This window comes from Nelumbo lutea, chromosome 7, assembly GCF_056320005.1.
Source record: "Nelumbo lutea isolate HS-2025 chromosome 7, American lotus-T2T, whole genome shotgun sequence".
Lineage (NCBI taxonomy): Eukaryota > Viridiplantae > Streptophyta > Magnoliopsida > Proteales > Nelumbonaceae > Nelumbo > Nelumbo lutea.
The window spans coordinates 31,069,604-31,096,985 of NC_142690.1; the positions used below are offsets into that span (position 1 = coordinate 31,069,604).

General features: G+C 38.1%; 1 protein-coding gene across 30 annotated transcripts in view; it reads left to right on the forward strand.

Moving 5' to 3' along the window:
* The window catches only part of LOC148845963 (rab GTPase-activating protein 22-like), a 119,930-nt gene that overhangs the window by 26,591 nt on the left and 65,957 nt on the right, over positions 1-27,382 (forward strand). For 15 of the 30 annotated variants that reach the window (XM_088953164.1, XM_088953146.1, XM_088953165.1 and 12 more), the window contains exons 5-9: positions 4,150-4,955; positions 5,106-5,252; positions 5,428-5,516; positions 5,627-5,827; positions 18,744-19,145. In XM_088953164.1, the coding sequence (XP_088809290.1) occupies positions 4,150-4,955; positions 5,106-5,252; positions 5,428-5,516; positions 5,627-5,827; positions 18,744-19,145 (1,645 nt within the window). Of the gene's footprint in view, positions 1-4,149; positions 4,956-5,105; positions 5,253-5,427; positions 5,517-5,626; positions 5,828-18,743; positions 19,146-27,199; positions 27,329-27,382 lie in introns of all 30 variants that reach the window. The other 15 variants (XM_088953158.1, XM_088953167.1, XM_088953166.1 and 12 more) reach the window with 5 other exon arrangements.

Genomic DNA, 27,382 nt, shown 5'->3' on the forward strand with positions numbered 1-27,382 from the left:
ATGCTATAATGTGATAACCAGGCAGCAATTAACATTGCCCATAACCCAGTCCAGCATGACCGAACAAAGCACATTGAAGTGGATAGACATTTTATCAGAGAAAGGGTAACTTCTGGAGAAGCCTGTCTTCCATACATTGCTTATGATCTGCAGCTCGCTGATGTTCTCACAAAGGGTGTTGCAAAGAACAAGCTGGAGCATGATCTACGCAAGTTGGGAATGTGTGACATTTACTCCCAACTTGAGGGGGAGTGTTGAGTGGCCCGGTTTGTCTTTAGTTTGCTTTTATTTAATTAGGAAGTTATTGGGCCTTAGGCCCATTAGTTTTTTATTTTTTAAAGTTGTGACTATTCAGTTTTAGTAGCCGCCCTATTAAGGGCATCTTTGTAATATCTCATCTTTAAGTTAAATATAAATATAATGAGGGGCTGGCGGCTAGGGTTAAGTTTCTCATAATCCTAGTTGACCTCCTACTCTTTTCTTCTCCTTCCCTCTCTACTGCTGAAATCTTCATCTTCCTCCTCTTTTGATGGAGTTTTCTATCATCCCTTGTTACAGGGTTTATTTCTGATTCTTGGAAGGTTTACCATTGATGTAACAGGTCTGTATACAAATATCTCTTCGATTTGTATGATCTATTATGGTGTGCAGTACCTGTGTTGAAGTTCTTTTGGGTTTGTATGAACCTAAGGGTTATAGCAGCTATATTATGTATTGAAGCGCTATTGTGTTTGTTTTTTGGTGGACTGGTGTGAACCAGGGATTGTACTGGGTTACTGATCTTTTTTCCAGTTGGCTACTGAATTGTAGTCATTAATTCACTGCTAAGTTGTAACTATTGGACTGCTGCTTTTAGGTGTGTTGACTTTACATATACTGTGGTCTTTAGTCAAACATGGATACGGATGATTTAGCCACATCTGGAATGTCAGTGCAGTTTGTACTAGAGAAAAGACAGCAGATTTGGGGTGTCTGATGAGTCGACCACACCAAGAAAGAACTATTTATATTAATGAAATGTAAAAGGAACTTCTATCCTTATGGTACAGTAAGTAGTATACAGAGTAAAATAATAGAAAATGAATGGTACAACAAGAAAGTAAAATTACAATTTAGCCCTCACTATCCCTGTGTCTACGCTCCCCCTCAAACTAATGTAGTTAGACTACCATTAGTTTGTCCATGAGAAAGGAATGCCAAGCCCTAGTCATAGCCTTCATAAAAATATCCGCCAGCTGAAGAGTAGAAGAGACATGAGGCAATGAAATGCTACTGGCAATAAGGAGATCTCTTAAAAAGTGACAATCCACTTCAATGTGCTTTGTCCTTCCATGGAAGACAGGATTAGAAGCAATCTTGATTGCACTTAGATTGCCAGCCAATAGAGGAACAAGAGAAGACTGAGCAATATTGAGATCATGTAGGAGAGAATGAAGCCAAAGAATTTCACTATACGCTGAGGACATGGCTCTATACTTTGCTTCAGTGGATGGCTTGGAAATAGTCTGTTGCTTCTTACATTTCCAAGATACCAGAGTCACCAAGAAATATGCACTGGCCAGTGGTAGAACACACCATAGGAAATAGTCCCCCAAACATATCTGATGATACGGTGTACAGCTATTATGTGAGGTTGGCAAGGAGTAGAGACAGATTGTCTTACGATCTAGATTGCATATGAGATGCCTGGGCATGTCATTGTGAGGTAGATAAGACTGCCCACCAGTTGATGATACAAGGTGGCGTCTTCTAAAAGAGGAACATCATCCTTAACTTCAAATTGAATTCCATTGGGGTATTAACTATCTTTGTGTCTGAGGTGAGTAAGGTTGACTAGGTATTTGGCATATTTCTGCTAATTAAGGAAGTAGTCACTAAAATTGTGATGAACTTCCAAGCCCAAGAAATATGTAACTAGCCCCAGATCTTTCAACTTAAAGATTGGTTAAGAAGATTCTTGAGCTGTGTATACCATCTTGATCATCTCCAGTTATGAGAATATCTTCAACGTATAAGAGCAACAATACGATACCCTGAGACTGTTGTGATGTAAAGAAAGAGTAATCTAAAGAACTTTGAATGAACCTAGCATCTGTGATAACAGATCGAAACCTCTCATAAAGAGATTTCTTGAGGCAACGAACTAGATGAGGCTCATAACAGCGGATAGGAGGAGGTTTCATGTACACTACCTCCTTCAAATCCCCATGCAAGAAAGTATTCTTTACATCCATTTGGTGAATAACCTAATTCTTTATTGCTAAAATAGCCAGAAGGGGATGAACCATCGTCATCTTGGCCACAGGGCAAGATGTCTCCTCATAATCTATCTTATATTCTTGCTTGAATCCCTAAGCAACCAGTCTAGCTTTGTATCTGTCTAGACTGCCATCAGGCTTCAACTTAACTGAATACAACCACCAGCTTCCTATAATTGAGGCATCATGAGGAGGATGAAATTACTCCAAAGTGTCATTCTCAAGAAGAGCATCTATTTCAGGTGGAAGGCAATGTACCTCTCATTGGGAGGTAGAATTACCCTTATTAGGAGTGTTCTTTTGAGCCTACCAACTTATTACCTTTCATTACTGAAGGTTCCTAAGGAGGTGGCTAGGAAAACAAAGAAGGTTCAAAGGGTGTTTTTGTGGGAAGGGGCTGGGGTCCAAGAAGTTTCATTTGATTAAATGGGAAAGGTGTCCAATTGATGTCGGAACTAGTGGATGTATTTGTTACTTCATTACCAAACCATGATCAGATTGAAAGACGATGAGGAAGAATACAAGCAATAGTAGGACATAGACCCAGTCCTCACAAGAACTTGATAGATCAGAGTAATGGTATACTTCCTTGAAACTGCATTACAAAGAACTAGGACATATCAGCAGGCATGTCTCATGCTGGTCATGCAGAACGTAGGCACAAAACAAGATAAATGGTAGGTAGGTGGTAATATATGAGGAAAAAAATTCATCCAAAAGCCTAAATACTTCTCCAATCAAGGAAAGATCATTTTCTGCATCTTCAAAGGCCTGCTCAAGATCAAACAGTGTCAACCTTACACATTAAAGGTGTGTTTTCCTTGCTCTATAATTCAGAAACTTCAAATGATCACCAAAAAATTTGAAAAAGAAACTGTCATTAACTTCTCAAAAATCATAAATTAGTTTTAGGTTATATAATTCATCCTTTTTCAGGTGGTTGAATCCCCTTCAATCCACCAAGGTGATGACTATCTATACACTTGCTGACATCACCTGTATGGCATGGTGATATCAGCAGTGTCGAATAGGTTATGTCAGAAGTCTCCTTTAAGCAACCTTTAAAGTGGATATTAGAACAAAAAGATGAGAAGAAACGTAAGAGGTTGGTTTCCTGCTCTGATACCATGTAGATAGGATTGTAAACTTCTCAAAAATCATAAATTATTTTTAGGTTATATAATTCATCCTCTTTCAGGTGGTTGAATCCCCTTCAATCCACCAAGGTGATGACTATCTATACACTTGCTGACATCATCTGTATGGCATGGTGATATCAGTGGTGTCAAATAGATTATGTCAGAAGTCTCCTTTGAGCAACCTTTAAAGTGGATACAAAACAAAAAAGATGAGGAGAAACGTAAGAGGTTGGTTTCCTGCTCTGTTACCATGTAGAAAGGATTGTAAAGTTCAAAGAGAAAATCATAGAAAAGAGGAGAAGAGGAATAATCATCATCCATGCCTCACTGTAGAAATTATATTAGTGCACTCCATGGTATAATTTAAAATTAAAATAATGCCCATATGTGCTAGCAGTATATAATACTAATATAAAATACTCTTTGAGAAAAATTTTATGCTTCCTTATAACGTGTTTATCCCCCTGCTTTTAGAAATTCTCGCACATAGAAAAATTACTTAATGCTAATTAAATATTAAAAACATAAATCCCATCAAGTTATTGCAGTGAAATTTCTATTTTTTTTCAAGGTTCTAATTAAAGTAACTTAATCACTTTAGTGATATAAAGTTTATAGTTTGTTATGATTATATCTCTGTCCATCTATGAAGCTTCCATGTTTTGTGGTGGTAAATGAATACATCAGTATATTCAGATTACTTTCTTATGTCCTGACTAAAGAATAAGATTTACTGGAATTTTTTTATGCAGGAGTCGATACAAGGATTTACTCAAGCAGTGCCAAGTGATGCATTCAAGTGTTGGTACTGGTTCTCTTGCTTACATTGTGGGGTCAAAAGTGATGGATATGAGGAAGGTATATAAAGATACTGGGGAGAGGGAAGCAGAAGTCAAAAGTAGACAAGCTTCCCATGATAGAACTAATAAAATAGAAAATTACTGTGATTGGAATAATAACTGTACAGATACATCCTATACATACCAAAGGGAATGCTCTAGTGATTCATCTGAATATACCAGCACTAGGGGAAGCATAGAAGGTGCAGCATATGGATATTCACATCATTTCTCTTCTTCTGATCCTTACAATTTCTATTCCCTGACTCGAGGAGAAGAAGCATATGGATCAGAATGCATAAATGAGAGTTTTTTTGACTTTCCTCCTTTATCTTTCAAAAAGTTTTTTCAAAATAGTGACAATGATGATAAAGAATACTGGGTGCACCATGATAGGCTATCTACATGCAATAAGCCGAGATGTCCAGATGAAAATATGCACACCTTTCAAATTAGTAATAATGTAGATCTAATTATGGAATCAAATAGTTCACCAGAAAATGATATTCCACATTCAAGAAACTCTAAATGTGGAAAGTTTACATCGAATGTACATGGACATAAAATAAAGAGAACAAAGTTTGAATATGAAAACAAAATAGTAAAGGGGCTCAGAATATCAGATGTTACAGAAACAGAAATCATGAGACCAACAACTCAAGGTGGAAGTGTCAGTGAAGACAGAGTTTCTGAATGGCTTTGGACACTTCACCGAATAGGTAAAAGGATTTCTGAGTTTTACTTTGTTATAGGGTATTATTCATATGATAATTAAAATTTTTTGGCATAACAGGCTAAGAGTTTCCAAATTTACTTCGATATATATAGGATATTATTTATTTTATTATTAAACTTTTCTGGCATATCAGGTGATGAAGTCAATGTTTTTACAGTTGTCGATGTGGTAAGAACAGACAGTCATCTTGAATTTTTTGAGGATGAGAAGAACATTGCTAGGATGTCTGATATCCTTGCTGTTTATGCATGGGTTGATCCTGCTACTGGATATTGCCAAGGTTATATGCTCATCCTTTTTTTTCTGGTTTCCCATCTTTTTCTTTTTTTTTCTTTAATTTTGTTCAACTTCCTTGAACATTAAGTTTTCAACTATTTCCTTGTTAAGTTCATGGCAAAGCTATGGATTCTCAACTGTAATGATACCACCTTTAAGACATTTGAATTGGTATGTAGGTATGAGTGACTTGCTATCTCCTTTTCTTGTCCTCTATGATGATGATGCAGATGCATTTTGGTGCTTTGAGATGCTAATAAGAAGAATGGTATCCTCATAATTGTGGAAATCTTGAATTAAATTATTTTTTATCTGTCCACATTGTTATATTGGCCTGATTATGATTCTTACACTACCACATTTTCATTTTATTTTCAGCGGGAAAATTTTCAGATGGAAGGTCCAACAGGAGTGATGAAGAAGTTACAAACATTATGGCATATCTTGGAACTGACAGACAGGGAAATGTTTGCACACTTATCACTAATAGGGGCTGAAAGCCTTCATTTTGCCTTCCGGATGCTGATGGTGCTTTTCCGTCGGGAGTTGTCCTTCACTGAGGCCCTTTGCATGTGGGAGGTTTGTATTATTAGTCTTTTCTTAAAATGATCAGAAAAGAAACATATTGTGCATCAATGTCTCTAGCACTAACAATATCATCGGGAATCGGTTTGTCTTTCTCCATACCCTTCAAAGGCCCACCATACTTTTCTTCCAACTCCTTAAAAGTTTTCGCCACAAAGTCCTCCCCCCCCTCCAGGAGAAAAAACAGGCCCAAAGTTTTACTCACCTCCACCTCTTTATTCACTACCCTTACCAAGGTCAATTGATCTTCCAATTGCATAAGTTTCATCCAATAGTATCTGAATCCTCACTTGAGTGCCTTACTTCATCCCTCTCAGCTTCAGCCCCCTTAGCTTCAAGCAGTGCTTTCATTCTATATTTCCAGTTTCTTTTATAGACTTTTGATCAAGAAACTCCACAACCTTCTCTCTCTTCATGTCCCTCTCCTCCTTTATCAACATCATCCTCTTTCTCAAAATTCCCCTAAACAATCTGCACCAATACCAGATTCCTTTTCAACCTTTGACTCATTTGTTGTTTCAGTTACATCTCCCTCAACCCACTCCTTTTCTCCTCCACCCCCCCCCCCCCAATTACAGTTTCTTCTCAGACTCCTTACTACTCCCTATATTTAAGGTTTCTTCCCTAGCAATGCCCTCCTTCTCATCCCTTTCTCTATCTTCCTCCCTTCCCAGATTAACTTTGGACCTACAAATTGAAGCCTCTCCATCCGCCAAGGCCACCATCCTCTCTCTCTCTCTCTCACTCCCTTCTCCTCTTCCTATCCTCTTTGAAGCTTTTTCATTTCCACCTTTAAAAACCCTTTTGTCCCCTTTTTTATCTCCAGAAAGGTTTAAAATGTCGATATCAGTAGAAGTGTTGGTCATCCAAAAAAACATGTTGGAAATGTTGGAAATATTGTAAAAATTATAGACATGGTGGAAACATCGTAAATATGAAAAAATATAAAATTATATTTTATGAAATGATAAAAGAAGCATATGCCCACCTTTTTAAATTATTATCTTATTCCAAATCATTAAACAAAAATAAAAAATCTAAGGTTATAAACAAAATAATACGCCGTGAAATTGTCCTATAAACCATAAGATTCATAACTACATGATAGAATGAGATCAAGTAAAATTTAAACACATAGAAAATGCAAATGATTCTAATAGATCAACAAAATAATCTATTATATAAACAAAACCTAATATTTACCTTCATGTTTGAAATGAATATTGATTTGGCTCAAATTTGTAATTATGTACGTTAGGCGAACAATAACATTGCTACTCCTCATATCTATAGTATTATCACCAACTTATGTTATAATGCTATCTCTTGGGCTCCACATCATGATGTTAGTGTTCATTGGGGAATATGTTGATTCTAGTAAAATTTTGTGTCGCTACCAATGGAAATGGAAATATTAAGAAATTTATGGAAATTTAAAACCATGATATCCCCTAATTGTCTATGACTGAACTTTACCCTCTAAGATTTCCTTTGACTCGTTGCCAATCTCATCCATTGTCTTTCTGTTGAGAAAGTTTAGGCAAGGGTGTTTTTAGCCTTTTCTTCTTCTCTTTGTACTCTCTTTGTATTTGGACGCCCAAGTAGGGGCCTCCTTGTAATTTCTTGTTTCAAAATATAAAGTGCCTTTTAAGGATGTGAACAGTAACAGAAACACACCACTCCACACATTCCTCTTCTTCTTCTTCTTCTTCTTCTTCTTCTTCTTCTCTCTTTTTTTCTTTCTTTCTCATGCAAACCCTAGATTTACAGCATTAGTTTCACAACTTGGTAATAGAGCGGGTAAAGGCACTTGGGAATATCTTTCCTGCTCTCTTTGACGAGATAAACTACTGATGTCAGACCGTTGTCAGATGACATCAGTAGTCCGTACAGGTTTCGGCGATAGTACATGAATCCTACATGGTTTGATTCACCCTAATTTTAGAAGATTTTTGGTATGACTCTTGACTTTGTTCGAAGCTTCTATGGTTTTTAGTGGCTTTTTTAAGCAGAAAATTGCAGAAATTCCAAATCTGATGTCAAGTCTTATACACTATGTTTAATCAGTTCTTTTGTTGCAAAGCCTAGACCATTCAGGTCGTTTTTCACTTTGGGGTCAACAGGAAATTGTCCCGTAATTTTCTAAGCCTTGGACAATTTTGGGAGATTTTCTTCTCCCTCTATTTTGCTGCCAACCTAGTTTTTTGGCCCTTTTTTGTCTCTTATGGTGACCTAGTTTCTTGGGTCCTTAGCTGTGGTTAAGTATTGAGGGGCCTTTTTTGGTTGACACAAAAGTGTTTTGAGTATATGGAATCATCTAAGGATGTACAAATGGTTCCCAGTGTGCTCTTGGGAAGTGCAGGCATTTCCAGTGGTATGATAACTACTATTAAACTTGATGAAACCAACTTTTTAAAGTGGTCCCAATCTGCTAAACTTACCATCACTAGGAGAGGTAAACTAGGATTCATCACATGAAAGGAGGTAAAGCCAAACTTGGAAGATCCGAAATATGCAAAGTGGGAACAAGATAACTCCCTTGTAATGCCATGGTTGATTTGCTCAATGCAATCTCATATTGCTCGAAACTACATGTTTCTCCCAACGGCCAAAGATATTTGGGATAGAGTTGTTGCCACCTATTCCCGAGTTAACCATATTACTAGAGTGTACCAACTTCGAAGGGAAGCTTACAGTATGCGTCAGGGGGAAAGATCTGTTGCTATGTATTTCTCTTCTCCACAGTCTATCTAGGAAGAAATGGATCACTTGAAGGCTCTTGCATGGAAGGATCTTGAGAACAGAGTTTTTGATTTCTTGGCTGGCTTGAACCGAGAGTTTGATTTTACTAGGCAAAATATTCTTAGTGTCGGCATTGTCACTCTTGCCTCCACGTGTTCCCTTGTACAAGGGGAAGAGAGTAGAAGGACAGCCATGATGCAACCTCCTATGATTGATCACTGTGCCTTTATGTCATCTCGGTCCAAGCAAAATACTAGTAAGCAACCTGTTACTAAGAAGGCTGTGGATATGGTTTTTGATTATTGCAAGAAGCCAAGACATACTAAGGAAAGGTGTTGGAAGCTCAGTCCTCATTTAAAACAGGAAAAATACAAAACCGGGAAGAAGGGAAATGCTCACTTGGCTACAGTTGGTAATGATGCTCAACCTTTTGATGTTCTTGACTCCTTTGATGTAATGGAGAAACTCAAGAATATATTGTTGCAACTGGAAAAGGGTGGTACATCCTCTTCATCTTGTTTTGAACCTAGTAATCCATCTAGTTCATACGCCAATAGGTACTGCACTTGCTTGTTCCACATCTTTTAGTCCATGGGTTGTAGACTCCGAGGCCAATGCCCATATGACTAGTATGCCTTCACATTTTACCTCATATAAGTTAACCCTAGGGAAGGGCAAGATTACTATTGCTGATGGATCTTATATCCCTATCTCGGGTCAGGGTGAAGTCAAACCCACTCATAACCTTTCTCTTGAATATGTTCTTCTTGTACCCCAGTTACATAAAAGTTTGTTGTCTGTTAGTTCTCTTACAAAATCCCATAATTGCTCAATGACCTTTTTTCCTACCCATTGTGTTTACTAGGACCTGAGCACGGGGAAGATGATTGGAAGTGGGCATGAAGTTGATAGAATCTACCCCTTTGATGGACTTTTAGAGCATGGATTGTTGAGCCAAACTGAGTCTTGTTCAAATGAGAAAATAAGTCTTGAAATTATGGGATTGTCGTCTTGGTCATATGTCTTTCAATTCTGTAAAACTTTTGTTTTCAAACTTATTTGATCAGTGTCAAAGTTGAACCTTGAATATTAAGTTTGTCATTTATCAAAACAATGTAGAACCACATATTTTGCGAGTAGTAAAAGAAGTAATGTTGCTTTTCATTTGATCCATACTGATGTTTGGGGCCCATATGCTATCCCTTGCATGGGTGGGAATAAATACTTCATCCTCTTCATTGATGACTATAGTCAGTATACATGGCTCTACTTGATGAAAAGTCGAGATGAAGTTCCTATGATGGTTCACAACTTCATGAATATGGTAGAGACACAGTTTGAGAAAAGAGTTCAGATAATAAGATCTGACAATGCCAAGGAATACTTGAACATCATTTGTATAGATTTCTTGAAGATCGGGGCATTATTCACCAAAGTTCATGTAGTCATACTCCATAGAAAAATGGGTTAGCTAAAAGGAAGAATAGCCATGTGGTTGAAGTTCTTCGAGGTTTACTATTCCGAACTCATGTTGTGTTTGTTTTGTTCATGATATGAGTCCTTCTTGGCGTAAGTTTGATCCTAAGTCAGTTATACGTATCTTCTTCAGTTGTTCTCCTATCCAGAAAGGCTATAAATGCTTTGATGCTTTCTTTGGCAAGAGATATGTCTCTAAGGATGCTACCTTTTTAGAGTCCTCTTTTTTCTAGTCACCACATCCTCTTCAGGGGGAGAATGCAAGTAAAGATCAAACTCCCTTTTGCCTTCTTGTCCCTCCTCCTCCCTCTCTTCCCTATAACAATGGTATTCTTTCTCCTCCTCCTCCTCCTCTTGTGTGTTGTCCTTGGTCCTAGTAGCAGTTTTTCATCAAGCACAGCAAGAGGGTGGCTCCTGAAGTAGAATGCCCATCACAATCTGATCTCTTAGACCTAGGTAATCTTGAACCTCCTGATAATTCTATCACTGATCTTGACTTTGATCTTCCTATTGTCATTTGAAAAGGGAATAGGACATGTAGCTAGTATCCTATTACTAACTATGTATCTTATGATTCTCTCTCACCTTCCTATTGTGCCTATATTTCTGCCATCTCTTTTGTTTCCATTTCTTGCAATGTTATAGAGGCAGTGTAGTCCCCTCACGGGAAGGAAGCTATGAACCAAGAGATGGAGGCCCTAATAAAGAACTAGACTTGGGAGGTTGTTCCTTATTCTAAGGATAAGATCCTTGTTGGGTGTAAGTGGGTTTATACTGTTAAGCACAAGGCAAATGGCTCAATTGAGAGGTACAAAGCTCGACTTGTAGCCAAAGGATAAACATAAACTTATGGCATTGATTATCTAGAAACCTTTGCTCCAGTTGCTAAAATGAACTCTATTTGTGTGATCATGTCTCTTGCTGCCCATTACTCTTGGCCTTTATATCAAATGGATGTGAAGAATGCTTTCCTTAATGGGGACTCAGAAGATGAAGTGTATATGGACTTACCACTTGGGGTAAGCTTTTCTAACAGTGAAGGTAAAGTTTGCTGCTTGAAGAAATCCTTGTATGGGCTCAAGCAATCTCCTAGAGTCTAGTTTGACAAATTCAAAAATTCTATCTTAAAGATTAGGTTTTCGCAATCTCAGGCAAACCACACTTTATTCAATAAAAGAGTTGATGGAAGAGTAACAATGTTGATAGCATATGTTGATTAGACTTTTCCATGGGCCAAGTCAAACCGGGTTTTGCCTCTTTATAAACAGAAAATTACTAGGCCCAAGCTCGAGCCCGACCCGACTATCGGGCCTAGATCTTGAGCCCGAGCCCGAGCCCTACATAAAGCCCGAAGCCCGACTTTGATAGGTATTTTATAACATATTAATTATATATTATTAATAATATATTATATATTATATAATATATTATACATTTTGGTATATATAATACTTTTTTGCTATTAATTTTATTAATATATAATATATTATGTATTATTAACATATATATTATATTTCTGTTATATATTTAATATTATTGGGCTGGGCCTATTCAGGAAAGCTTGTGTCCGGCCCGAAAAGTAGTCAGGCCCAGTTTTAGAGCCTGAGCCTGAGCCCGCAGGCTTAAAATTTTGTCCAAGACTGATTTAGGAGGGGCCAGGCCAGGCCAACCTGTTTGGCTACTTGTCCCATGAGCAGGTCTAATGTTGATGACATTATTATGACAAGCGATGATGTCACAGGTATCAACCAATTAAAGTCCTTCCTTGCTTTCGAATTTGAGATTAAGGACCTTGGTGATCTCCAACACTTTCTTGGCATTGAAGTTGCAAGATCTAAAAAGGGAAATTTTCTATCACAAAGGAAATATGTACTCAACTTGCTTCATGAAGTTAGGAAATTAGGATGTAAACCTATAAAAACTCCAATTGATCCCAACCATAAGTTGAGTGCTACTGAAAGAGAAGCTCATCTAGACAGAGGGGTAAATCAGAGATTGGTGGGCCACCTTTTGTATCTTTGTTTTACTAGACCTAACATATCCTATGTTGTTGGAGTGGTTAGCCAATATATGCATGAACCTGAGACCTCTCATATGCAGGCAATTAATAGAATCTTAGCCTATCTAAAAGGATGCTCAGGTAAAGGGATGTTGTATTCCAATCACAACCATCTAAAGATTGAGGTTATACATGTGTTGATTAGGTAGGGTCCATTGATGACAAAAAATCTACATCATCCTATGTTGTTGGAGTGGTTAGCCAATATATGCATGAACTTGAGACCTCTCATATGCAGGCAATTAATAGAATCTTAGCCTATCTAAAAGGATGCTCAGGTAAAGGGATGTTGTATTCCAATCACAACCATCTAAAGATTGAGGTTATACATGTGTTGATTAGGTAGGGTCCATTGATGACAAAAAATCTACATCTGGTTATTATGCATTAGTCGGAGGCAATGTGGCTTCATGGAGAAGTAGGAAACAATCTGTGGTTACTCGTTCTAGTGTTGAGGCAGAATACAGGGCAATGGCTCATGGAGTGTCTGAACTACTCTGGCTGAAGACTTTATTGACTAAGATGGTAATCCAAGCGGATATCCCAATGAGACTATATTGTGACAATTATGCAGCCATATACATTGCCCACAATCCTGTTGAACATGATCATACAAAGCATATTGAGGTGGACAAACGCTTCATTAGAGAAAAAATTGCTAGTGGAGAGATTTCCCTTCCTTTTGTAAGGTTAGAAGACCAATTCGCTTATTGCCTCACTAAAGGTGTTCACCACCCAAAGTTTGCTAAGAACCTTTCCAAGCTAGGCATGATTGACATATATGCTCAGTTGAAGGAGAGTGTTGAGAAAGTTTAGGCAAGGGTGTCTTTAGTCTTTTCCTCTTCTATTTGTACTCTCTTTGTATTTGGGTGCCCAAGTAGGGGCCTCTTTGTAATTTCTTGTTTCAAAATATAAAGTGCCTTTTGAAGGTGTGAACAGTAACAGAAACACAGCACTCCACACATTCTTCTTCTTCTTCTTCTCTCTTTCTTTCTTTCTTTCTTTCTCATACAAACCCTAGGTTTACAACACTAGTTTCACAACTCTTTCCATGGTCGTATCTTGCTTGAACGTCCCTGTTTCCCACCTCTTTCATGAGCATACTTGCACCGTATCTAGGCCGACCATCTGAAACCTTCTAACTTGGACAAAACTCAGTTTCTTTATGCCATTCTTTTGGGGGCGACTTCCTCTCTGTATATCTATTTTGTTATACACCAAACTTATCTATCCTCATCCCGTGACGAGGTCTTAAGTACCTTTATCAAGGACCTGTTTTCATTTGACACACCTACATATTTCTCAACTAGCTTCAAAGAAGACAATAGTAGACCCAAACTAAGGGCTATCCATTTCCTAGATATAATCAAGGTCATATGTCCAATTTGCATATCTTGGACTGAAGTCCCATCTCCAAGACTCCCAACGTAATCACATGTACTAGTTTGTCCCACCGGTTCAGCTAAGTCACCTTGAGCTAGCTTAATTCCTCTTGTCAATCCCTTCATATTCCTCGTCTGTTCTCCACTTTTCAAAATTGAATCTCCAACACTACCACTGCTCACCACCTGAGCAAAAGACTTTCCATGTGATGATTCTCCTCCCCTGCTAACTCCAACCTTTTGCTATTCCTGTTCTTTTCTTCACCATTTCCATGAAAGGGCTATTATCATTTGAATTCACCAATATTGTCTACCATGCAGTGCATCTTGTGGAGATTCTGTGATTTGATGTATCTTATTAGTATAGTCCCTATTGTATATTACAGTATTTGTATTATTTATTCTTTTCTGCCTCTCAGTCCTATATGGGCATTCTTGTAATTGTACATGTCTTTTAAATATATAAGAGACTCTTTGAGGTGGGAGTCGACAATTTCTGGACACCTCTAAGATTATTCTTGTTCTCTTCTTTTGGGCCAAGAGTGTTGACACATCTTCCTCCCTGCTTCCCTCCTTCCATAGATCTGCTTCAATGGAAGTCGCCACTCATATAGAGAACAACATCCCCTCTGAGAAGATTTCTATTTTTTTGGGAATATCTTCAGGTTTCACACCAGTTAATTTCATGGAAGCTGAATAAGTCTTGTAAGAAAACTCTTACAAGTCACTCACTATAAATAGATGCAAGCAAGGCAAGTGTTTCTTGCCTCCAAAGGTGAAACTGCAAGCCTAATACTCCCACAATCATGTTACCAACAATCTTCAAGTCCTTTACATTAGAGCTTGGGCACCATTTGGTTATCAACAGCTGGCCAGCCTTCGATTGGACTATCACTGATGCTCTTTCCAAATTCAAATCACAGTTTTTATCTGTGTATAGCCCTCTTTTTATCTATATGTGCAACTTAATTACATCAAAAGTAGACATATGTACTCCTGGATGGTAGTAGGTACATGTAAAAACATAAAAATAAGTTACCTCAATGGATTGAAATACCTGTTTGCTTTTTTCAATTTATTCCAACATAATAATCTGAAGACTCCAAGAGGCAAAAACTCAGATTACTATGGTCCCAAACACTATCAAGAATACAAACTCAATGTTGCGCCAAAAATAGAAGATCAAAGTGCGATGCTTTCTCCAGAAGACTTAGATCCCTCCAAAAGAAAATTCAAAGGCTCCCACCAATGTGGGATCTAGGGAGGGACAGATGCATGCAGCCTTACCCCTACACATATAGAGAATCTGTTTCCAAGATTTGAACCCTAGTCACCCTGGTCACCCAGGTCACAATGGAGCAACCCAACCGTTGCACCAGGGCCCAACCTCCATAAACCGGTTTCAATATCCACATAAATGTGTATTTAGTCAAGAAATACTTGAATGCCACATCCAATTTGACAAAATAGGGTTTAAACACATCAACCTTCCAATCTTTGATTTTTTTGAGAAGGTAAATTAGAAATTTAATGCTGATAACAGAAGATAAAGATGCAACAAACGGTCAGGGTTTTGCCAAAAGGCAAGGACCTCAAACTAACCACAAACAAAAACAGAAGATTACAACCAGAAATCAAAAGTTTGAAGGAACAGCCAAATGGAATGATGATTAGAGTCCTTGGCAGCAGAAATCCATGACACGCTTGCCAACCAAGATGTTAGTTGAGAAATACACCTGCAGTAACTCAGAAAATATAGGAAAAGAAAGAAGAGAAAGAAGAAAGAGGTTTCAACAGTAGGTTGTGGAAGAAAAAGAGAAGGGAAGAGAGAAAGAAGAGTTCAAACCTCTCTCGCTAGCCCCCTTGATCTCTTTTATTAACTTAATTCTAAAATTAAGTACAATTACCTAGATGCCCTTAATGGGGCGACCAACACTAAAGAAATAATTAAAGAAAACAAAAAAAGCCCATAACCAACAAACATAAACTTAAACACTACTTAAAAGAAATAAGAAACACTATGGCCCATTCGGCTCATTCTCACTACACTCCCCCTCAAACTGAGCATAGATGTCAATCATGCCCAACTTGCTTACATAATGTTGAAGCTTAGCCTTTGGAACTCCTTTAGTTAGAAAATCTTCTAGCTGCTCTTCTAATTCAATGAAAGGAAGGCAGACCTCTCCTGAAGCCACTCTCTTCTGTATAAAGTGTTTGTGTACTTCAATGTGTTTAGTTCTATCATGCTGATGTGAGCAATATTAGTAGAAGCCTGGTTATCACCATACAACATTAGTGGCTCGTTACATGAAACACCTATCTCATCAAGGAGAAATCTAAGTCATAACAACTCAAAAACCCCATGGACCATAGCCCTATACTCTACCTCAGTTCAAGATTTAGCAACCACTGATTGCTTTTTACTTCTCCAAGAAACAATATTTCCGTCTACCATAACACAATAACCTGATGAGCATCGCCTATCATCCACATTTCCTACCCAATTAGCAGCCATATATGCTTCTACCTTCATGTGCCATGTTTATCAAATAAGATACCCTTCCCGGGGGTTCCCTTAAGATAGCATAGCACCCTTTCTACAGCATATATGTGTCTCTGGAAGCATGCATGAACTGGCTAATGACACTCACAACATATGAAATGTCTGGACGAGTCATACATAGATAAAGAAGTTTCCCCAATAATCTCTGAAACACTCCCCTGTCAATTAAAAGTTCTCCATTAGATAAGAGTTTATGATTCGCATCAATAGGGGTAGAGGCAGGTTTAGTACCAAGTTTTCCAATCTCAGTAAGAAGATCCAGCACATACTTCCGTTGAGAAATAAAGATACTTTCCTTGGACATAGCAACCTCAATGCCAAGAAAATACCGTAACTCCCCTAAATCTTTGATCTCAAATTTAGAACTGTGAAACTTCTTGAGAGCACTAACTTCTTCTATATCGCTACCAATAACAACAATAGCATCTACATAAACAATAAGGAATGCCACCAGGGGGCTTCTTCCCTTAACAAAGAGGGTATGATCTGATTGAGTCTGAGTGTAGCCGAACTGAACAAGAGCAGCCCTAAACCAGTCAAACCAAGCATGTGGGAGATTGTTTCAGGCCATAAAGTGATTTCTTCAATCTGCACACCTTACCTTGCATCTCCTTGCCATATATACCAGGAGGAAGGGACATATATACCTCTTCATTGAGATCACCATTCAGAAATGCATTCTTAACATCAAAATGATACAAAGACCAATCATAGCTCACTACTAAGGATAAAAGAACTCTCACAGAAGTCACTTTAGCAACTAGAAGTAGATTGAAACCCTTCTATATCAAAATCAATCCAAACCAAACCAAGCCAAAGGGAACCAATAGATCTCCTCTAGGTGACACCAGATCTAAAGATTCAGGCCAATCTGATGTTTCTACAAGGAGATCCAAGGAGAAAAGTATTTCTGATGGTGCAACAGTCCAGAAAACGGGTCTGTATAGTTCTGATTTAAGCAGCCCTAGAAAGGGATTCAAGGGCACTCGAAGGCTTCCCAAATACTATTAGGAAAACCCCAAAAGGACAGAGAGAACATAGATAATAAAAGAAGTTTTATGCAGATCAGATCATGACCTGCTCTGATACCATGTCAGAGTCAGGGAGAGAGAGAGAGAGAGAGAGAACAACACTTTGGTGGGTGTGTCAAAAGTGATTGTCGACACCCAAAAGAATGATATTTATATTAAAGATAAAAGGACAAATCTTCCCTTAGTATACAAAAGTTAGTGTACAAAACAAATTATTGTACAAGTAAGAAAGTACAAAAATAGCCCTTGGCTAACTCTCTTTATCTCTACACCATAAACGTAGATCACAACCCTGTCCAATATGATCATACAAAACACATTAAGTGAACATGCATTTCATTAGAGTGAGATTTGCCTGTGGAGAAATCTGCTTACCATTTTTGAGGTTTAATTGGCTGATTGCCTCACTAAGTGTGTTCCCAAGCCAAAATGTGACAAGAATTTGTGCAAGCTAGGCATGATAGGTATCTATGCTTAGCATGATGTAATGTCTTTAAGTTTGAGGGTATTTTTTTATCATTTTAATTTTATCTGTACCTAGGCACCACTAAAGGGATATTTTTTGTAACTATGCTCTCAAAATATTAGTGAAATTTGGGGAGTTAACAGTAACTCACCCATTTCATTTGACATTACTGCTTGTTCTACCTTTGTTCTCTCTCTTCTTCTCTCCTCTTTTCTTTCCCTATATTTCCTTCTTGGAATTTTTTACTTACACAGCTCACCCTCAAGAAGTCCTTTTGGCTCTAAGGTCATCATTATCTAACACAAATAAGGTAGAACAAATATGATACTTGTGGCTTGTTCTCACATTTACTTATCAAGATCATGTCATAAACTCATAAAGAACCTACATCTATTTACCTAATTTATATCTTCAAATTACCTGCTTTGTCAACTTCTTAAAAATTCAAGGCTTTCTATGATTATTAAAATGGACTCTTGCATGTATCAATATAATTCTCTCACAACATGGGTGCACCATTGCTCCTAGATCACACATTTTGGATCTTAGAGTGCATAACATTGATCTTCTGAGCAATATATTGAAGTTCATGAACCCATAAAGGGAAAATGGCATTATAATTTTGTTTTTTATCAATTGTATTTCTCTAAGACTGTTTTTCGTTTAAAAGAAAAGGTAGAGAAAGGAAACCTACCATTCCTTTCTCTACCTTTTCTTTCAAACCAAACACAGCAAAAAATTGTGATAGAAACCACATTTTCACAGCACTGGTACTTTGATCCTCAAGATCTCATGCCCTTTGAACTTGAAATTTTGAATAGCCATGACTACTTGACAGAGAAATAAAGAGAGATTTTGCCTACAACTCTTGTGCTCTCACTCCTCTTGCAGTCACTCTCATTTTATTGTTGTGGCACTTAAGTTGGTATAGGTAATCAGATATGATAGAAAGAGTTCAATGTATTCTTGCTTTCTGCTCTTATGCATGTAGAGCATCTATTGTCATGAATGCAGCTGGACAGTAAATTGTTGGAAAAATCTGAAATCTTCATTGGAAAAATAATCATGTACACTGTTCAGAGTCTCATTAGATGTCCATTATTTAATTCAGACCAAATGTAGAACATTTTAATGTTGATTTTTCTGAGTAAAGAAGTTAAACCGACTTTCATGACTTTCCTTTCATTTCAGATGATGTGGGCTGCGGATTTTGATGAATCTGTGGCTCAGGGTTTAGAGGAACATTGTCTTGAACCATTGGTGGTACAGATTTCAAGAGATCCAGTGTCAGAAACTGGTGAAGCAATTGCAGAAAACAAAAATGGAATTTCAAACAGTGGTATACAATCCAAACATGCAAATGTAGAACGATCCATGTATGACAATATGGTTATGAAATCTGCATCAAGTCATTCACTTTGTGGCTTGACTAGGAATTGTTGGTCAAGGAATGATCGCATGGAGATCTGCACTGTTATCTCATCGTCAAGGAATGAAGATGATGAATTACCTATCTTCTGTGTTGCAGCAATTATTATTGTCAATCGCCAAAAGATCAAAAAAGAAACCAACTCAATTGATGATATGATAAAGGTAGGTGCTTTACATTGTGTTAGTTCCAATCTTCAGTTAATTTGACATATAGGGTTTTTATACTCATCTTTGATATCATCAATGGTTTCATGCATTTTTAACAACTAAAAAATCACATCAATCAGGTCGTCCCATGATGCAGGACTGGCTGCATTTCTACCAATTGGCATAGGATGGCAATGACCCAAGGGTGACTCTAGGGAGAACTTAATTAACTAGAACAGGGATTAGGAATGACCTTAAGACTAAAGGTAGAGTTTGGTTAGGTTACAAAGGGTATCAGAGCTTAACTGCAATAATTGTAGATTTGTTTTAAAACTATGAAAAGCTTACATTGGAGAAAATAAGTCTAGGTTTGTAATTCACCAAAGAAGGACAAAAAAATACCTTTCAATGAAACTTGAAAATTTTAAAAATCCAAGGTTCCAGGTATAATGAAAGGTAATGAAGATTTACTGGGGGCATCCAAATATGAAGCAACTGGTTGCAGAAAAGGACAAAAACAGAAACAAACAGGAAATTTTCAATTTTTGGTGTGAAATAAGATAAATGTACTTGGATCAATTAAAATGTAAGGGTGGCTCAAATAACTTTAGGTCATGGGGATTACTCAACACTTTTAGCATAACCTATAATAACTCATACAAAATCAAAACATCCATTCCTTACATAATTGTACATTTATAACACATTATGACATTTATAGGGGTGGCTAATCCGAGTTTGTTTCTGCTGACCACAACACATTGCTGGCAACACTCATCCAGCCACACGTTGGGAATATCGGTGACCACAACACAATTGATGTTCCATATGTTTGGTTGAGTGAACATGGCCAGCAATGTGTTGTGGTCAGCAGATCTGATTTGCAATATCAGGAAAACTTGGTACAATATCGTTGAAGTATCTCTATTTCATTAGGTGGCTATATATCGGATGTTGATAAATTAGACATTTAAGGTTTAAAATTTCAGAATATTGTAGAAGCTTTATGAAGTTGCACTCATGCTTTTAAAAGGTTCAAGGGTGCACAGGTTTTTCCTCAAGGTGTAGGCAATGGGATTGGTCTGAACTCTGAAAGTCTGAGGAATGGTTGAAAATCGGTGAGGAGAGAGAATATGGGTTAAGTAATAGAGATTCCTCCTCTGATTCATGAATCCCTACTTTAGAGTCCCTCATCTTATTCACAAATCCCTAATTAATAGACTCCCCCCCTCTGATTCGGGAATCCCTACTTAATATATTTTCTCTTTTTTTCTAACAGAAGATTCTCTACACTCTTCCACCCATTAAATAGTTATGCCATGCCAACATCGGTGGCCAGCTGTCAGCCACTAGCCCGCTGCTACACTCATGACTTGTCCCGAAATGCTGTTTCATGACCCGAGTAGGACTGGGCTGGTTTGGCATTGGCTTGGAATGGGTTAAAGCAGGCCTGTGGCCTTGTGCATGCCTATGCTCCTACACAAGGCTTAAGCCTCAAAGTATTAATTTGAGACTTAGGTCCTTGTCAAAGAGGCACATGCCTATGCCTTGAGGTGTAAGACATAAGCCTATCAGTCAATGATCAAAGATGGTTTGGCTATTGAAAATACATATTTAATTAAATCATCATCATCCATGCCTTATCACAACTATATGGGCTCGGCTACATGAATCTTATTTCCCCAATCAATTTTATTTAAAACATATCCACTGTTAAATTATTAGTGCTTAAATCATTTCTTGCTACTTCTACCCATGCCCCCTTTGGTCTACCCAAATCTCTTCTAGCCCCTTCAATGTGTAACAAATCACTTCTTCTAACTAGTGCAGTTGGTGGTCTCCTATGCATGTGCCAAACCATCTTAGTCTACTCTCTCTCTCTCTTTCATTTCATCACCTATTGGAGATACTCCTATGTTCCTACGGATAACTTCATTCCTAGTCATATTCTTTCTAGTTTTTCCACTCATCCATCTTAGCATTTGCATTTCTGTCACATTTATTTTTTGAACATGTTTCTTGGATGCCCAACACGACGCTCCATACAACATAGTTGTCTATACAATTGTTTTATAGAATTTTCCTTTTTAATTTAAGTGGTATTCGCCTATCACATAAAAGTTTGAATGCATCCCTCCATTTTTCCCACCCTGCTCTAATTTGCTGGGTGACATCCTCCTCAATCTCTCCCTTGTTATGAATTATTGAACCAAAGTGCCGGAAATGGTCACATTGAGTTATCTCTCAGTCTCCAATCCTAAGTGTATCTTGATTTACACTCCTATTATTACTAAATTTACATTTTACATACTTTGTTTTAGTCCTTATTTTAAAACCACTTATCTCTAAGGCATTTGTCCATAAGCTTAATTTTGCATTTAATCCTTTATTAGTCATCAATTAAAATAATGTCATCTTGAAACAACATGCACCATGGAACTTCCCCCTGAATATGTTTTGTCAATTCATCTATGATCAGTGCAAATTGATAAGGGATAAGTGTTGAACCTTGGTGAAGACCTATAGTAACTGTAGAATCTAAAGTCTCTCCCACTGGTTTATAACATTGGTTGTTGATTCTCCTCTTCATTCTCAACTTTATCATCAGGATACACATGCAGAAAATGCAAGAAATCACCTATAACAAAAAGTCATTATTTGTTGTATATTCAAATTGCTTCAAATTTCTTACATCAAGTGCCAATTGAAAAGCATCATCTAGATCATAGATTCTCAAGGTCTACAGTTCCTCCTTAGTCTTTGTTGGAAAACGTGGGGTTACTGGTGTAGATGCATATTTGGTAGTTAGCATCTATATTTGGTAGTTGTGTAAAAATAGAATTGTGTGAATATGTATTCCTAGGATTGTGGAAAAGTATAATCCCTTAAATATGGGGATTAAAATAGTTAGTCCCTTAATTATAGGAATTGATTTAGGAAGATGTTTTCTATTTATTGCAACAACTTACTGTATAAATAAGCCGATTGGCAATGGTGATTTGCAGAATATTCAGGCAACATATAGACTGAATGGATAGAACTATTTGAAGTGGTTACAACTAGTGCGTACCTATTTGAAGGGAAAAGGAAAAATTAGTCACCTTCTTGGAACAGGGCCAAAATTGGGCGAGCCAAATTTTAATGCTTGGGACGAAGAGGACTCCATGATTATGTCATGGTTGTGGAGTTCAATGACACCCGAGATTAGCGATACTTGTATGTTTCTTCCCTCTGCAAGGGCTATTTGGGACGTTGTCCGACAAACCTATTCCAAAGCCCATGACGCTGCTCGTGTCTATGAGGTCAAAGTGAAGACAGTGGCGGCCAAACAAGGGAGCAAAAGTGTTGCAGAGTATGCAAATCTGCTGCAAAATTTGTGGCATGAGCTTGATCATTATCGGGTTCTTGAGACAAAGTGCCCCAATGACGCTGTGATCTTGAAGAATTTTATTGAAAGAGATAGGGTGTATGATTTTTTGGTCGGACTGAATGCTGAATTTGATCAGCTCCAAATACAAATTCTCGGCAAAGAAGAAGTGCCTCCATTGAATGAAGTTATACCCCTTGTCAGAGCTGAGGAAAGCTGTTGTGAAATCATGCTCGAGCCTAAAGATCCCGAAGGTTCTGCTATGGTGGCAAGGGAAGGAAATTACAGTGGTTGAAAGGGTGAGAACAATCACAACTTGGCTCGTGACACCACCACCCGTGACTCTAACGATAACCTCTGGTGCACCTATTGCAAGAAGCCCAGACACACAAAAGATCGTTGTTGGAAACTTCATGGGAAACCTCCCACATCCAGCAAGGAATGGAGCAATTGAGAAGTTTCGAAAGCAGTTCAACAGGCCCATAATGTCTCCACAATCCTGCAACAAGAACACTCAAGTCAGGGGCCATTTAATGATGAAGAAATTGAAAGGCTAAGGAGTTTCCTGAGATCCTTGAAACCAGGAAGTGGTTCTACCTCTCTTGCTCTCTCGGGTGATCTAGGATTACATGTCTCGGCTAGTGTTTTTCCATGGATTCTTGATTCTAGAGCTACTGACCACTTTCACCACAGTGGTAGGAATTGGGAATATTCAGATCACTCCATCCCTATTACTTAAAAATGTGCTTCATGTTCCTAAGTTATCCACTAGCCTTATCTCTATACATAAACTCACCCAGGATGTGAACTGCAATGTTGTGTTCTTTCCTTCTTACTATGTATTTCAGGACCAGGTTTCGAGGAAGAAGATTGGACTTGCTAAGGGATGGACTTTACTACCTTGAAGCAACCAGCAAACCATCTCACACTATTATGCATGTCACACACGAGTCACTCTTATCTACCTCCAATAAAGATTTAATTTGGCGTCATCACTTTCATTTCAGTCATCCTTCATTTCTTGTTTTAAAAACAATTCCTTCCTTGTTTAAAGGGATTGATGTTGAAACCTTTCATTGTGATGTTTGTGAATTTGCTAAACACAAAAGGTTTTTTTTCCCAATCAGCAATGAAAGATCTTCAATTCCTTTTTATTTGATTCATTCGGATATATGGGGCCCTTCTCGAATTCCCAACATTACTGGTTCTAGATGGTTCGTCACCTTTATTGACGATTGCACTAGGGTCACATGGATTTTTCTTCTTAAGTCTAAATCTAATGTGGGCGCCATTCTTCCCAACTTCCATAACATGGTCCAAACTCAGTTTGGTGTGAAAATTAAAAGGTTTCGATCTGATAATGCTATAGATTATTTTAATCAGAATTTGTCCCCGTTTTTTAAGAAAGAAGGCATTGTGCATGAATCTTCCTGTGTTAACACTCCCCAACAGAATGGGGTAGCTGAAAGGAAAAATGGGCATCTTTTGCAAACCACCCGAGCCTTTCGCTTTCAAAATCGGGTCCCAAAACAATATAGGGGGGAAGTTGTCCTTACTGCTGCATACACCATAAATAGACTACCGTCTAAAGTTCTTGACAACCGAAGCCCAATACAAGTCCTCTCTCAATTCTACCCTGATATTCGAACCTCAAATAATCTCACACCAAGAATTTTTTGTTGCACTGCCTTTGTTCATGTCCATAATAAGGGAAAATTAGATCCACGAGCAATCAGGTGTGTCTTCTTGGGATATTCTCCAACTCAGAAAAGTTATAAATGTTATCATCCAGCCACTAGAAAATTCTACACCTCCATCGATTTCACATTTGAGGAGGGACAATCCTTTTTCACTCAACCTTATCTTCAGGGGGAGCCCTCACTAATGGAAGATAAGGCCTCGGATCTACCCTCCCTAGATGTATTACCCTCCTCATAGTCATCCTACCGTCAAGAATCACATCCTTCTGAGTCACATTCCTCTGAGCCCCACATTTCCAAGCCTCAACAAGAGTCAAACAACCCGACCATTGAACCAAATCCAGACACTGTTAACCCCACCAATGATGTTCATGATGATGTGTGATATATGTAGGTTTACTCTAGGAGAAGAAATCCAGATCCTCAACTTGTGCAAGTCCAAGATTCAACTCCTAATCCTAGAACCGAGGGATGTTCAGAACCTGAACCTGTACTTTCACAGTCTGAGTATGAGTATGACCTACCTATTGCCCTGAGAAAAAGAATCGGAGAATGTACCAAACGCCCATTGTACCCTTTAGCCAAATCTGTGTCGTTCCAAAGATTCTCTAAATCCCATAAAAGTTTTCTAGCCAGTCTTAACACCATTCCAATTCCTAATACTCTAGCCGAGACACTTTCTTATAAGGAGTGGAGAAAAGCCATGAGAGTGGAAATGGAGGCACTAGAAAAGAACAACACGTGGGAAGTTGTGGATCTACCGAGAAACAAGAAGGTTGTAGGTTGTAAATGGGTGTTTGCAATTAAGTACAAATTTGATGCGTCATTAGAAAGGTACAAAGCATGACTGGTAGCCAAGGGATATACACAGACTTATGGGGTAGATTATCAGGAGACTTTTGCCCCAGTAGCTAAAATGAATACAGTAAGGGTGTTGCTGTCTTTGGCTGCTAACTATAATTGGGATTTGCAACAGTTTGATGTAAAGGATGCGTTTCTCCATGATGATCTAGAAGAGGAGATATACATGGACATTCCACCAGGTTTTGGAGAAGGCATTAAGGGGAACAAAGTTTGTAGGTTGAAGAAAGCACTATACGGTCTCAAACAGTCTAAGAGATCATGGTTTGGAAGGTTTACAAAGGTGATGCTTAGTACAGGTTACAAGCAAAGTCAAGGTGACCACACATTGTTTATCAAATACACAGCCTCAGGGGGAGTTACTGCTCTATTATTCTATGTGGACAATATAGTCGTTACTGGGAATGATAAAAAAGAGAAGGAAACATTGAAAAGCTACCTTGCCAGAGAATTTGAGATAAAAGGCTTGGGGAGACTAAAGTATTTTCTCGGAATTGAAGTTGCACATTCTAAACAAGGCATCTTTATCTCTCAACAAAATTATGTTGTTGATCTTTTGAGAGAAACAGGAAATATGGCATGTAAACCAGCTTCCATGCCTATAGATCCCAATCATAAACTTGGAGAAGCCAGCGAGAATGCAAGTGTAGACAAGGAGATGTTCCAAAGACTGGTTGGAAAACTCATTTATCTTGAACATACACGGCCGGATATTGCATATGCTATAAGTGTAATAAGTCAGTTTATGCATAATCCTAAAGAAGTTCATCTGCAGGCTGCTCATCGAATTCTGCACTATTTGAAAGCCAATCCAGGAAAAGGAATTTTATTCAGAAGGAATGGGGGACTGGCTCTTGAAGCATATATAGATGCCGATTATGCAGGATCTCCAGTAGATAGACGGTCCACTTCTGGTTACTGTACCTTCTTGGGAGGAAACTTAGTCACTTGGAGGAGTAAGAAGCAAAATGTAGTAGCTCGGTCAAGTGCAGAGGTAGAGTTCAGGGCTATGGCACAAGGAGTGTGTGAATTACTCTGGTTGAAGATAATTTTAGAAGACTTGAAGATTCCACAAGAAGAGCCTATGAAACTATATTGTGACAACAAGTCAGCCATCAATATTGCTCACAATCCTGTTCAACATGATAGGACGAAACACATCGAAATTGATCAACACTTTATAAAAGAGAAACTGGACAGCAAGTTGATTTGCACTCCCTATGTATCTACAAAAGGACAATTGGCCGATGTACTTACTAAAGGGCTCAATAGTATAGACTTTCGTAGAATTGTAGCCAAGCTGGGAATGGAGGACCTCTATTCACCAGCTTGAGGGGAGTGTTGGAAAACGTGGGGTTACTGGTGTAGATGCATATTTGGTAGTTAGCATCTATATTTGGTAGTTGTGTAAAAATAGAATTGTGTGAATATGTATTCCTAGGATTGTGGAAAAGTATAATCCCTTAAATATGGGGATTAAAATAGTTAGTCCCTTAATTATAGGAATTGATTTAGGAAGATGTTTTCTATTTATTGCAACAGCTTACTGTATAAATAAGCCGATTGGAAATGGAATGAAAGAAGATCAGTTTTTTACCATTTCAAAACAGTCTTCATTTATTTGCATGCAAATTCAACCAGGGTGTAGAATTAGCACCCAATTTAGTTTGCACTCATTTATTTGACACTATGATTTGCACCAGTTTCCTCCCATGCAAAGTGGGGACCCCACTTGCACTCCCAAGCACTTGCATTTTGAAGTGGGGGCTCCCATGCATCAATACTCCCCTATTTGTGTCTCAAGCAAATGAAGCAGCATACCTCAATTTACAACAAATGAATGTGATTCCCTTCTTAGGTTATTGGCCATTCTTAATTCAGTCTTCTTGGATCGACACATAGAGGATGATAAGGTTTGGTCTACTTCTCCCTTGGGTTTCTTCTCTTGTGCTTCTTTCTTTAGTAATCTTATTTAGTCTAATGGTATGTGGTTCAAACTTCCCAGTGAAAGAGGTTTAGAGCAATCCTATTTCTTGAGAATGTTTCCAGAAATTTTGTATTCCTTGAGAATGTTCCTTTCTTTGCTCACATTGTTAAATTGCCTGCTCCTATTTCTGTTTTGCATTCTTTTGAATCCATAGGTACTATGAACTCCACCTCTTCCCTCTTAGAGTCTCTTTGCCAATATGTACGGAAGCGAATGGCCGGTTCAGCATCTCCGCCCCCCCTCCCCTTCAACACTAGCTCATGGCTCCTCTCCCCTTGATATTGTAAGTAATACTCTAGAGCCTTCTCCTTCTGTGATAATTTCATCCCCTCCACGT